The following is a 15,572-nucleotide window of genomic DNA, read 5'->3' on the forward strand; positions in this document are numbered from 1 at the left end:
ACATTACCTTTACAACTCAACTCTACTAGCTTTTAAGGCACTGAGTTTTACTGAGTGTAAAACCATGAGACATGGGAAGAGATCCTCTCTTAGAATCTTGCATCTTGAACTTGTCAAGAACCTTATCAACATAAGTCTCTTGATTAGGTCCAGTCATCCTTCAAGATTCACTTTGTGGATTTTGATTCCCAATGTGTACTCAACACCTCCTAAGTCTCCCATATAGAAATAATCTTTCTAAGCATTGCTTGACTCATTCAAGCACTGATATATCATTTCATATGAAATGTATGTCAACTACATACTAGACTAAGAAGACCAATTTCTCCCACTAAACTTCTTGTCTCTACAAGATTCCTTTCGTTCTTCCAAGGTAATCAAACCGTTTGATTTCCTAATTGAAATGAATGTTCCAACTCCATGATGCTTACTTCAATCCATAAATGAATTTCTGAAGTTTGCAAAACTTTCTAGGAATTTCTGGATTTCAAAAATCTTAGGATGTATCATGTACATGCCATCCATCAAGAGCATTTCATGAAGGTGATTTTGATTTCCATAACTAGAATAATCCGAATAGGCTTACATAGCTTAACAGGTTTGACCCCATTTGTAAGACCATTATGGACTAGCACATCTTTACAGACATGGAGTCCATTCTGGAATTCTTGGCTTTAAGCCACTTCTTGAGTTGGCACTTGTCCAAAGCTTGCTTGTAGTTATGGATTCCAACTATTCCAATAGGAAAATTTTAGAATCCACCTTATACTAGAATTCCAACAAACTGTTTGTTTCGATCCTAAGTAACCCATAATAGGTATGAGCGACAATAGAATTATTCTCTTCAACTCTTTGAAGCATTTCATTCTAGTAGGACGATAGAATTCTCGCTAGTTGAATTAGCTTGCTTCGACACATGTTTTATCAAATTAGCTGATTTCATGCGCCTTCGTCTCTGATGTAGTGTTATCCACATCCATTTGTTGCCCGTCTCGAATCTCATCGAGATCTAAATTTACTCCCACTTGGCTTTGTAGGAAGACATTTCTTTCTATAAAGACACTATCGCGAGCAACAAACATTTTGTTTCTACGCGATTGTAGGAATAATACCTCTGATTTAGGGTTTATTATGCCATCTTTGTAAACATTTTACGTAGATTTCATATTCCCTCAATCCTGTTTAGAAAAGATAACTTTGGAACATTTCCAATCCATAACATTTATGACATCTTTTTCTACTGCTTTGGTTAAGTTTCTGTTTAGTATATTCGCAATTGTTGTTGTTCTAATGCATATCCTCAAAGCGATATTTGTAAATCATTAAATCTTGGATCGAACTATGGCAAGCAAAGTTTGATTCCTGCTTTATACATACATTTTAATTGTAATGTTCCTGGATTGTGAACTAATTCTACAATTCCTTTAGATGATCATTTGTTTTGAGTTAAATATTTATCACAACAATCATATTGTGGTGCTAAATTGTTTATCTCAAACTGATTTTACATTTCATTTTGGAATTTTGAACATTTCAATGATTCCAACCTTTACTTCATTAAGTAATTATCGACATATTTACTTAAATCGTTAATAAAAGCAATGAAATAGTTAAATCTCTTGCCAATTTTGAATTTATGGTACACTCACATCATATGTTTGTGTTCCAAAAGGCCATTTTAGCTCTTTTACCCTTTCAACTAAAAGGTAACTTGGTCATTTTACCTTATCAAGCATGACTTCTAATTCTCAAGTGATTCATAATCATATAAGAGTAAGAGTCCATCCATAACTTTGGATGTGCAAATGGTTTATGTGACCTAACCTTACTTTGTTTATAAGTAAGTTTACTTTGAATCATCTAAATTTACTTTTGTGATCTACTTATATCAATGTCATAAAACCAAAATTAACTCATATCTAGCAAAAATGAAAACAATTATTACCTTGGTCATGGATCAACATTTGTCCAAGCCAAGTAAAACCAAATCAGTATTCAAAACAAGAAAACCGAAATATTGTCTCATAAAAAACCGGAAATTGTTCTAAATGTCATGATAAACTAATCAGAAAATAAAACTATGAAGCTATCTCTGGCCACTTAAATACTCCTAGTGCACCTTCAAGCTCCATCTCCATGCTAGCTTCACTTGTTTGCAGTTCCTGCGTAACATCATAATGTTAAGCTCTGCAACTTGGTATCATATACCTTAGTGAAAGTTAAAATGTTTATAGCATTATACCTAAGGTTGATGCTCTATTCTTCTTCTTGAGGTAATCAAGGTATTTCTGGCAATTGCGTTTCCAATGCCCCTTCTTCTTGCAGTAAAAGCATTCACTCTCACTTGCAGCTTTGGGTTTTGGATTCGCCTTAGGCTTTTCAGGAGCCTTGGCAACTTGCTTGCCCTTGCTCTTGGCACTAGCCTTTTGCCCCTTCTTCTTGAACCCCTTTCCCTTTTGAATCATAAGAACTTCCTTCTTAGGTTCCTTAGGGATTTGTTTTTCATCACTAACCAGCATTGCATGCAATTGATTCATAGTCTTTTCATTGGCAGTCATGTTAAAGTTCATGATAAACTGGTTGAAACTTTCTGGAAGTGAGTGGAGAATGATGTCTGTTGCCAAATCATCACTGTATGGGTACCCCAGTTTCTCCATACTTTGAATTAGGCCGATCATTTTGAAAACATGATCATGAACTGTGGCACCCTTCTCCATTCTACAATCCAGAATCTCACGATGAAGCTCATACCTTTCAACTCTAGCTTGTTTCTTAAACAAAGCTTTGAGTTCTTCCATGATTAAATAGGCATCCTGGTCCTCAAAACGCTTTTGAAGACTAGGTTCCATGGTAGCAATCATCAAGAAAGTGATAGGCATAGCTCTATCATGAGCTTCCTTGTGCTTCTTGATCTCTACCGCAGTTGGATTTTCTGGCAGAGGTCCTGGTAATGGGGTATCAATGACATCCTCCTTACCTTCAGATTTCAGAACAAGCCTTTGCATTCTTTCCCAGTTGGAAAAGTTTTCCCCTGTCAACCTATCCTTCTCAAGGAATGGTCGCAAATTGTAAACGTTGCTGTCATTGTTATTACGACTACCCATCTATGTCAAAATAAGGCAAAGTTTAAAAATTATGTTTAATTAAAATTAAAGTACCATAAAAAGCATTCATTTGGTAACTTTAAAACACTTTATTCAATAATTAAATGACCCCAATTGAATTTTAAGTGATTCCAAGATCCTTTATTTGTGCAATAATTGACCGGACTGAGGCCCTGTCATCAACTATTACATTTTCAAGGTGAGTAAACTCTTTACTGATTACAACTCTTGTAACTCTTGGTTGAATAATTAACCATCACATGTTTAATTATACCCTTAGCTTCAATGTTCTAAACTGATCTTTAGGTAACCTTGTTGAGTATAACCAATTAAAAGTGTAGAACGTGATCTACCCCCACTTCCCCAAGATATATTATGACGCTCTGCTGAGGCCGACCCATCATAAACGATCGAAGGTTTCGTCGGGTTTTTAATTGGAAAAGCTGCCTCAATATTACTGGGATCTAGATTTATTATGTTGTGATTATTTAGTGAACTCTAGCGCATCATCAATCAACATAAATAAACCTAAACATGCATAATCAACTAATGCAATAAAATAAACATGACGTAGTATGGCCCCTTAGTCCTAAGAAAACTAGAAATGAAAAATGCTCCCACTTGAATCATCATGGATCTTCATCCACCTTGCTCCTTTGGGCCTCCACTTCATGGGCTTCTTTTGGGCTAACACCATTTAAATAACTATTCTATTTACATTAAATAAAAGTTATAAAAATACTTAACGGTACGTAGACCGTATTTAGATTACAAAAATACATCACGATGCGCAGATCGTATTTAAGAATCTATGGGCCATACTAGTCTATATATAGCAACATAATATCATATATTAGAAAAGTGACATATAATAAATCACTCAACAGCTTGTCTAAACTACAACATCGAATGTTCATAATAAAATCAACGCATTTCCTAAAATATCTTATATTTTAATCATAATAATATAATATCATATATTATTCATGACGGTTCATAAAATATCATATATTTAATTTAGTCATGAGATAGAATCAAATCATATTTTAATCTAGAAAGATAAATCATATTTAATCTTCCATGATTATCCTAACTAATTTAGGAGATTCTATCCTAATTACTAGCCAATCAAATAATTTTAAAATCAATTACATCCTAATCTAATTATGGGATAATCACATTATTTAAATCAATTATTATCCTTTTGGAATATGCTCAGAATATCCTAATCAATCTTATCCATAATTAACCACTTTAATTTAGGATAATTACCAATTTAACAACTTAAACATGGATAATATCAAATATAACAACTTTTGAATATTTAATTTAATCCTAAAATAAAAGATCATATTTTGAAAATATTTTAACTTATCCAAAATAAAATTGATTTTATCCCAAAATAATTCATAATTATCTTGAAATAATTTTTAAAACAGATTTTTTTTTTTTGAAAATACTGCAACCACCAACGCCGGCCACCGTGTTGGCTAGTCGAAGCTAGCCACGGTGGCTAGCTGCCATGACAGCAGCCACTGCCGCAAAGGGCAGCAGCGTGGCAGCTGCTACTGCTGGGGCTGCAGGCCACCGTGTGTGGCCAGCCGAGGCTAGCCACAGTGGTCGGCTGCCTTGCAGCAGCCACTGCCGCATAAGGCAGCAACACCCCGGCGCTGGCAGCCGCGGCAGCAGCCATGCAACGGTTGCACGCTGCTGCCCACAGCCACCTTGGACCGCCACCCTCCCCTCCCTCCCTCTGGACTGACCACCTGGTCGGCAGCCGTCGTGGCTGCGCCACCCAGCCGCGGTTGTCGACCAAAATAATTTTTTTTTTGTGTTTTTAATTTAATTAAAATAACATTTATCCTAATTAAATTAAATCAGTCCATAAGATTAAAATTAAATCATATTCAACTTTAAAATTAGGGTTTATCATAAAATTAATCCCAATTTAATTCTAACTTTTAAAATTAAATCTATGATCATACATAAAACATTTTTATGCATAAATCAATCCAATTAAAATTATGAAACCAATTTAAAACGTAATCAACCAAAATAAGCATCAAAATTCATAATTTTAAGGCTAATAAGGTTTGAATTTTCGAATAAATTAGGGTTAGGGTTCGAAAGTTTCGAACAATTTTAGGGCATTATTCGGTCCTCTTCATGGCTATTTGAGCATAATTAAATCGCATTTAATCTATTCCAAAAGTTTAATCACATTAAATATAATAATTGAACCATAATTAAATTAATTTCTCCCTCTTAATTGATTATAAAATTAACGTGGACATCAAATAATCGTATTATTATGATCTAGCGCGTTCATGCAAGAGGCTAACTGATACCACTGTAGGAGTTTATAGGTACTACGCAACGGAAATAACATGAATCATATTCATAAAGCACCTAAACCAAGGATCGCATGCATAACACACAAGACACATAATCATACCTTTGCAGCGTGAATTCCACGAAGCTATTCAACAGGAAAATCAGGGAGAGAATAGATCCCCAAGTGTTGCTCCTCTACTTAGTCCACGAGATTCGAACGAGCCGTCCACCAATACTAGATTGGTCGAGTGATTGAGGAAAACCGCGATCACCACCTTTTCGGACAATCGACCACCGCACGAACCACCACCACCACGAGACACCACCGTACGCCGGGGAGGAGGAGCGAGCCGTGAGAGAGGAATATGAGAGGGGTTGAGTTTCGTGTTTGCTAATTCGGGTTTGATCAAAAGATCAGTAAATTGCTTACTTGCAAACCTAGGCACCTAGTCTATTTATAATCTCATTATAATTAGACTAGGGCTCGAAGCCCAAAACTCTCTAATCCAATCCATATGGCCGGCCACCTAGAGTGATGAGGCCCATGATGGGCCTCGTCCTCTAATGCTCGATCTAGCCCCTTTGTGTGACCTTATAGGATCCGTCTAATTGGGCTTTGGGCTATTTTACTAGTCCAAAGATCGTAAGTACCTCTAGCTATGGCAAAACGACGACCCAAATGTCCGGACTTAATTATCTCCATAATTTGATCCAATTATATATCTAGTAATTGCACACGACGAAGACATAACTCCTTCATATTGCTGGACAATTAGATGAGGCTAGGCGTGAGAAATCAAAATTACATGATTTTTTTGATGGAATTGTATCCTGAATTTTATGCATCTTTGTTGTCTAATATTTTGTCTCAAGATCCCCTTCCTAGTTTGGATCATGCATATCAGTTAGCAGTGCAGGAGGAACGGGTCCGAACAGCAAAGCTAGAGCAAGAACAAACGTCTATTGAGGCGTTTGGCTTTGCTGTCTGTACAGCAGCAGGTCGAGGCTACGATCAGATCAGAAGCCTTCTGATCGTGGTACAGCAGCTCGGGAGGGGCATGGTTCAGTGTGTGTTAAGTGCAAGAAAGTGGGTCATGAGGCCTCAAGTTGTTGGTCGGATAAAACTTGCAACCATTGCAAGAAACGAGGTCATATTGAGGCAAAGTGCTTTGACCTTCACGGAAGACCTCCCCAGAAGGATGGTAGTCAGGGGGGGAAATATGCGAGTGCTTGAGGCCAAAGTTCATTGAGGGCCAATGCTGTTTCAGGTTCCAATACATCTTCTCAAGGTGCAGTGTTCTCTAGTGAACAACGGAAGGCTATCACGGGTTTGATTGGTAACTCCAATATTCCTGAAAATCGCTTGAACGGTAAGTTTGATGTTTCTTCCTGTATTATGGATACCGGAGCAACTCATCATGTTATTGGAGAAAAGTCTTGGTTAATTTATTCTAAAAATTTTGAATGTCCCGTTGGTTTACCTAATGGTGATAATGTCGTGGCTTCTTAAATTGGTTCGGTTCGTTTATCGAACAAAATTACTCTTGCGGGAGTTCTTTATGTTCCTCATTTAAATTGTAATCTTATTTCTGTCTCTCAACTTGCCGATGAGCTTAATTGTACTGTCCAATTTAACCCTTTTATGTGTGCTATTTAGGACCAAACGAAGGAGATGATTGGAACGGGAGCTAGGAGAGACGGATTATATTATATTAGCAATTCGGATTTGGTGCATCATGTTGGCGTTGGAGAAGCAACCTCAAATTTGGAGTTGTGGCATCGTCGAATGGGACATCCTTCCGAGAAAGTAGTTAAGTTACTTCCTCATGTTAGTAGTAATAAAGATTGTCTAGATAAGGGGTGTGAAGTATGTATGCGTGCTAAACATCCTAGATACAAATTTCCTTCTAGTGATAATCGATCTTCTAGAATTTTAGAGAAAATACATTGTGATTTGTGGGGTCCATATTGACATGTTTCGTCGTGTGGAGCCCGTTATTTTTTGACTATAGTTGATGATTATTCTCGAGCTGTTTGGATTTATTTGTTGGTTGATAAAACTGAGGTTTTTAGAATGTTTTTGGCCTTTGTTGCTATGGTTGACAGACAATTTTCTCAAACCATTAAGATTGTGCAAAGTGATAATGGTACTGAGTTTAATTGCTTGCATGATTATTTTGTTGCCTCTGTAATAATTTTCCAAACTTCTTGTGTCGGAACTCCACAATAGAATGGGAGAGTTGAACGAAAACATAAACATATTCTTAATGTTGGGAGAGCTTTGAGATTTCAAGCCAATTTACCAATTTATTTTTGGGGTGAGTGTGTTCTTGCCGCTGCACATCTTATTAATCGTACACCAACACCTTTGCTTCAAAATAAAACTCCCTTCGAAATTCTTTTTGATAAACCTCCTTCTTTTGATGCTATCCGCACCTTTGGTTGTTTATGTTTCGCTCATAATTAGAAAACTACTGGGGATAAGTTTGCAAGTCGAAGTAGGAAATGTGTTTTTGTGGGATATCCCTTTAGGAAGAAAGGATGGAGATTTATGATCTTGAGTCAAAAGTTTTTTTTGTTTCTCGGGATGTGAAATTTATTGAGGAAGTGTTCCCTTTGCAACCCCGGATGATGTTAATATTGTGTCGGCTTTATTTGATAATGGTGATATTCATGAGGATTTTATGGAATGTGTGGCATTCGATGAGGGTGAAGTGTATAATCATGATGGTGGGGTTTATTTTGGTGATGCTAGTAGTATAAATGAAGTTGTGCAGCCATCACCACGGAACGAAGCTCCTGGCAGCCTACACCATAGCTCGACCATGGCTGTCAGCGAGTAGGAAGCTGCTACCCAGCCACGGCAGACTGCACAGGGGCAGCAACCCGACCAGGCAGAGCACTCCGCAGGCTCCCCGTGGCAGTCTGCCACAGACCGCAGGGGGGCTGCGGAGGAGCCTATTTTGCAGCTTCAGCCATCAGCGTCCACTGCCACAGACCACGGAGGGGGGGGGGGAGCGAGGCAGCCCCTGTTTCGCAGCAGCTGGAAACAGAGCAGAATATCGAGCAACATGCCATGGGTAAAGGGCATCGAGAAAAATATACTTCGATTAAACTCCGTGACTATGTGACTCACTCCGTTTTTGGTAATAATTCGTCTCCGTCCTCTCCGTCATCCAACACTCCGTGACTATTGTGACATGTTTTCTGTAAATTATCGAAAATTTCTTACAGCAGTGGTTCAGGAAAAGGAACCAAAATCTTTTAAAGAGGCTATGAAATCAGAAGGTTGACGACGTTCTATGCAAGAGGAGAAACGGGCTTTGTCAGATAATGGGACTTGGACATTAGAGTGTCTTCCTCTTGGCAAGAAAACTTTAGGTAGTCAATGGGTGTACAGACAAAATTTTTGTCTAACGGTGATATTGAGCGTCTCAAGTCTCGTTTGGTTGTTTTTGGTAATCATCAACAAGAAGGTATTGATTATGGTGAGACTTTTTCTCCGGTGGCAAAAATGACTACAGTTCGTATTTTCCTTGCTATAGCAACTTCTAAGAATTGGGAAATTCAGCAAAGGACGTTTATAATGCATTTCTTCATGGAGATCTAAATGAGGAGGTGTACATGAAACTACCTCCTGGTTTTGAGAGCTCCGATCCGAGCTTGGTGTATCATTTGAGAAAGTCTTTGTATGGGTTGAAACAGGCTCCGAGGTGTTGGTTTGCAAAACTAACCACGGCTCTAAAAGGGTATGGTATTCTTCAATCCTACCCTGATTATTCTCTTTTCACATATACTAATGGCAATGTTCAGATTAATGTCTTGGTTTATGTTGATGAACTTATTATTTTTGGTAATGATTCCACTGCGTTGACCGTGTTCAAGGCCTATCTTTGTGATTGTTTCAAAATGAAGGATCTTGGTCCTTTGAAATATTTTTGGGCATCGATGTTGCTCGTAGTAAATCAGGTTTGTTTTTGTGTCAACGAAAATACACCCTGGATATTATTTCCGAGGCAGGTTTGTTGGGAGCAAAGCCAAGTGGTTTTCCGATTGAACAAAACCACAAACTTAGCCTTGCTAGTGGTGAGTTGCTTGCGAATCCTGAGTCTTATCATAGACTTGTAGGGAGGTTGATTTATCTTACAGTGACTAGGCCAGATTTCGCATATTCGATCCATATTCTATCACAGTTTATGCATGAACCTCGGATTGAGCACTGGGAAGCAGCACTTAGGGTGGTTCGTTATTTAAAGGGTACCCCAGGACATGATATTTTGTTGAGTGCAGATAATGACCTAACTTTGGAGGGTTGGTGTGATTCAGATTGGGCGGCGTGTTCTCTTACTCGTCGTTCGTTGACAAGTTGGCTTGTGTTTCTTGGTAAATCTCCTATTTCTTGGAAGACAAAGAAACAACCTACAGTTTCTACCTCTTCTTCCGAGGCAGAGTATCGATCTATGGCTTTGACTACAAATGAGTTGAAGTGGTTAAAAGCCTTACTTTTGAGTATGGGGATTGAACACCCTAAGGCTATCAAGTTGTTTTGTGATGATCAATCTGCGTTACATATTGCTAGAAATCCAGTTTTTCATGAACGTACGAAGTATATTGAGGTTGATTGTCACATTGTTCGTGATGCTATTACAGAAAGCTTAATTGCACCATCTTATGTTTCCACTAAGGAACAATTGGCAGATATTTTTAATAAGGCACTTGAGAAGACACAGTTTGATACTCTTCTTTCCAAATTGGGCATTTTTTTATCCCCATGCTCCAACTTGAGGGGGGTATTGATGAAGATATATTTAGGAAATATTAGATTATATTTGGTGACCATATTTTTGGCTAGAATATTTTTTTGAAATATTTTGATCAGTTTCCTAATTCTATCCTATGTGGGTAATCTTGTATTATATATTGGATATTGAGGATATATTTAGGAAATATTAGATTATATTTGGTGACCATATTTTTGGCTAGAATATTTTTTGGAGATATTTTGATTATTTTCCTAATTCTATCCTATGTGGGTAATCTTGTATTATATATTGGCCATTAGAGCCATCAATGGGAATTAAGCTTTGAGGTTTTATACAATTTAACATAAATGTTTATATACATCCCTTATGGCTACATATAGCATTACCCATTACTCCCTCCGTCCCTAAATTACATTCCTCCTTTCTATTTTTGGTATTTCAAAATTACATTCCTCCTTTTTATTTTTGGTAAGTTTTTTTTTAGTAAATCAACTCTTTTTTTTCTATTTTATATTTACTGCTTTCTCACTCATCTTTACCTAATCTCACTCATAATCCTTGTGCCAAATTACAATGAATATGATTGGTTAAAATTTGTAATTAAGAGCATGTGATTGGTCCTTTTTTTTTGCAAAGGATTGATGACTTGTCATGAGTAATAACTAATCTATCTTTGTACTTCCCATTGCATTATCTAATTATTGTTATTTGTCTTATTCTTCCCTCCTTAATTCCCGTGTAAATTTCCAAAGAGAAATGTAATTTAGGGACGGAGGGAGTACATATTACTCCCTTTGTTCTTGAATACTGATTACAAATGGACTAACATATATACGTGCCCATATACATTTTTTACTTTGCAATTATGTAGTACTAAAAATTATATACATTGTAGTAAAAGATATATAGTAAAAGTGAATGAATGAACAATGCCAAAATCAAAACCATTATGAACCAATAGCATTGGGAAACGAAAGGGTTAAGTATTAATTACAACCTTAAGAATAATATACTCCCTCCATCCCAAAAAGAACGACCCATTTGGTCAAAACTTTGTCCCAAAAAGAATGACCCATTTGCATTAAAACACCCACCAATTTGCTACAATATTTGTGCAAAATTAGCTTCCCCATATAAAATTTTGATTTTTCATGTTATTTTATTACTCTCTCTTTATTTTTTTACAAACTCTATGTAAATTTATCTTTCCAATATACTTTTACTTCTTTTTACTTAACTTTCTTAATACCCGCGTAATCAACCCAAATGGATCGTTCTTTTTGGGACGGAGGGAATACTATACTATTACTCTTAATTAGACCTTGCTAAAGTCAACTAAAACTGTTCAATCAACCAAAAAAAAAATAAAAATAGATAATTGATAAATAACTTCAACGGTTATTGTAAACAGAAACTTTGAGTCAATAAAATGATGCTTAAAATAATTGAATTGGTTAAACAAGTGGATTTCTCAAATAGTCAAATTCCTCTTAACATTATCGCATACATCATTTGTTATTCTTCTTCTAAGCCGCGTAAACCGGTTAACTGTCACGTAAACTTGCATGCTCAGCCAATACTACATAAAGGGTGTCAATTGCCGCAATGAAAATACAATCAAACCATCTCCATTACAAACACCTACTTCTATACTACTTCTCTCATTTTATCCATCATTTGTACAACCTATTTCTAGCTTCTAACATAATGAGAAATCTTTCGTTTTTCTTGGTCTTTTGTCTCCTATCCTCTCTCTCACATGCTATAGAGCTCGACTTTTGTGTCGGAGACCTTAGTCTTCCCAGAGGACCTGAAGGATATGCTTGCAAAGATCCTGCTAAAGTCACAACTGATGATTTTGTTTACACGGGAACAATGTGACATTAGCATTCTCAGATGTGTTCCCAGCCTTTAATGGTTTAGGTATATCTATGGCCAGGTTAGACTTCGCTGTAGGAGGAGTGATCCCAGTACACTCCCATCGTACGTCAGAAGTTCTTATTTTGGTAAAAGGTTCAATCATTGCAGGGTTTATTGATACCAACAACACCGCATACTATAAAAGATTAGAAGTTGGTGATGTCATGGTGTTTCCTCAAGCCATGCTTCATTTCCAAATCAACGTTGGTAAAACTCCAGCTACCGCGTATGTTAGTTTGAATGGTGCAAACCCAGCACTACAACTCACTCCTACCTCCTTATTTGCTGGCAATTTACCTGCTAACATTGCCCAGGAAATTACACTTTTGAGTCGTAAGGAAGTTATGCGGATGAAACGAATCTTTGGCACAGCTTGATATCCATCTTTAGCTACTCATGTGCTCTTAATAATTATTAGCTCTCGATTATTTCAATGTCCAACACAATTATTTATAAATCTGTGATAATAAAGGGTATATACATATAACCCTCTTTACATGTTTCGTAACTACAAAGTAATTGTAAAATTTTTATAATGTATACTTCTTACATTCTCAAAATTAATAAACATACTGTATATTTATCTTTTCTTTATACTCCCTTCTTATTATTTACATTAATCTGAGTCTATCCTTCATGTGCTAAGGCTAGGTTCGTTGTTTTAACTATTGCGTAAAATGAATGCATGGATTTGGTCTAGGAAAAAGGAGAGCTATCCTTAAAGATGCAAGTGAAGAGGGAACAAGTGCATGAAGCTAACCAAGCTAGAGAGAAGTTTTATTTATCCAAGTAATATAATTGCATAGACGTGCATAACAATTAATGTTATCATAATAATGATTCTACTTTAAATCGGAACAGGCTAAGGGGTAAAATCGAATGTAGAATCGATTTTAAAAATTTGGCAAAAGCATGAAATTATACTTAGCTCGAGAGTAATTCACTACTTTTTTATATGGAGATTATGAAATTAAATTTATTATTTTTAGCTCTAATCCAATAAAATAGACAATATTGTCAAACTTACCTACCTAGAGGCCTAAAGCTAATTTTTTTTTTTTTATTATTGATAATGATGTTTGAGTCTTGAATTCGAGCTGCAACAAGAAGGGACGAAATGATTAGCTCATGATGAACAGATGAAGGATTATGTTAAATTTCAAAGACAATATGAAATGGGCCTGGACAACCCGAACAAGGAGGAGGAGAGTTATTGATAATGATGTTGGAGTCTTGAACTTGTAAAGTGGGCTCTCTCTTAGTGACGGTGCGATACAAACCCATATTTAACATTGTATTAGAGTGAGACCCACAATATTTTGTGACTACATGCTTTTGGTATGAAATTTCCTAGACTTTTGGATCTCCTGATGACAGATGTGACCCATACCCATATTTACAGTAAATATTAGCACGAAAATAAGAAAACAGAATTAATGAAACCTCTATAAATAAGTAGATATTTTTTTTTACGAGAAGAATAATTATACTAATAATTAGTCATACGACATCTACAATCATAATATCCCTCTATTAACCACAAATTTAGAGAAAAGAACATAACTCTTACAGTCAAAATCATAAATCTTTTGCAATTTTGACATAATTCATACTCCAACGATTCAGCTTGATAAGAGCATTGATTTCGATGTTTTTCTATCTTCTCAAGTAGTGCGAGCTAGCTAGAATTTCACATTCTATATTGATGTTTTGATTATAGAGTTGATGAAAATACTTAAATCTGACTTGGCCTATGTGAATCCCTTTCCAATTAATTAATGAAAACCCTAAAAATATAAATCTCATCCATAAGTTAGAATCAAATTTCCAAGACATTGGAAAGAAGACTCTCATAGAAGGACAGAACAAAGCAAGAAAAAAAATAAAAAAAAATAAACTAAATTGAATCAAAGAATAAGGATTAAAAAGAATCTAATTTCCGAAAAATTTAGATTATTTTCGGCCTAATGATAGCCGAAAAACCGTAAAAGAGAGAGATCAAAAATACTTGAGGAGGCAAGTGTTAAGATAATTAAACACTCACAATAATAGGTAACTAAAAGGAAATCCAAATCTTATTGTGAACATCAATAATTGAAATTAAATACTATTAATATTTTGAGTTTAAGAAGCTTATAATTTCTTGAAAGTAATCCATAACTAGTGTGTGGCCCATGCGATGCTCTGGGCTTTTTTTTAAAAAAAACACTTGTAATTGAATAGATAGGTTCATTATTTATTATTCATTTATTCATTATTTGTTTATAATTTATGATACTTTTTCATTAAACATTTGAATAAATTATTTATAGAGCAACTATTGATTAATTATACAAATGTGTTCTAGTTAAAAAATTATATAAACATGTTCTTTGTTTATAATTTATTTTATAATGAAAATAAAGACATAATTATTATCAAAATAATTAAATAACTAAATTTAATTTATAACAATAGTTATTTTTTCTTGCTTGTATGTATTACCTCGATTAGCATAATTAGCAAATAATGGGATCTTTTTAAAAAAAAAAAGAATTGTAGTTATTAAATGTTAAAATCTCCATCCAATCTATATAGTTATATACTACCTCCGGTCCAAATTACTCGCAACTTTGGGGTATTATTTGTGAGATATAAAATATTCCAAAGTTGCTAGTAATTTGGACCAGAGGTAGTATTTATGAGTTGAGTATAAAAGCATGATTAATATATGGATGAGATGGTATGACACCTAATGCATATTTTTGTGGTTATGAGAATATGCTCATTGTTGGAAGTTGACATTTTTTATTAGAATATGCTCATAGTTGGAAGATGGCATGGCGAGGGTGCCACGTGGCACATAAACGGTTTTAGGAACGTTTTTTAATATATAATAAATATAGATATAGATGTAGATGCTTTCGCTGCTCAAATTGTCATTTTAAAGTCATACGTAATGTAGTTAGCAAATGGAAATTCAAGTTATTCTTCCTTCACTCTAGAAATTGGAATATGGAATTATCTTCAATTCTTTATATTTGCCAGAACTTAGATATACGAATTGACCAAGTCATTTTGTATAATACATTCAACATATATGAATCAATAGAATCAAGGAAAAATTAGAAATAATAATCCCAACTTTGTCTAATTTATGTAGAATAATCCCACTTTCGATTATACTGAAATAATCCGAACTTTTTCCTAAAATCAAAAGTTCGGATTATTATTTCAGTATAATCAAAAGTTGGAATTATTCTACATAAATTAGACAAAGTTGGGATTATTATTTCTAATTTTTCCTAAAATCAATTCTATAAATAAAAAAAAATAAATATAAAATAAAATTTTTTGTATACACTGTATTGCAAATTTTAATAGAAAGATAAAGGAAGGAAAACTTGTAGAAAGTAAGAAACAAACTAAATTATTTTTTATTGCATACCAATTTACGGAATTATATATGTTC

General features: G+C 35.1%; 1 protein-coding gene across 1 annotated transcript; it reads left to right on the plus strand.

The window, feature by feature from the left end:
* The first annotated feature begins 12,132 nt into the window (after positions 1–12,132).
* LOC145610500 (germin-like protein 1) lies at positions 12,133–12,498 on the plus strand. The gene has a single exon (XM_081665827.1). The coding sequence runs from the start codon at positions 12,133–12,135 to the stop codon at positions 12,496–12,498; it is 366 nt and encodes a 121-aa protein (XP_081521953.1).
* The last annotated feature ends 3,074 nt before the right edge of the window (positions 12,499–15,572 follow it).

The sequence above is a fragment of the Chenopodium album genome, chromosome 24 (assembly GCF_948465745.1).
Source record: "Chenopodium album chromosome 24, dcCheAlbu1.1, whole genome shotgun sequence".
Lineage (NCBI taxonomy): Eukaryota > Viridiplantae > Streptophyta > Magnoliopsida > Caryophyllales > Amaranthaceae > Chenopodium > Chenopodium album.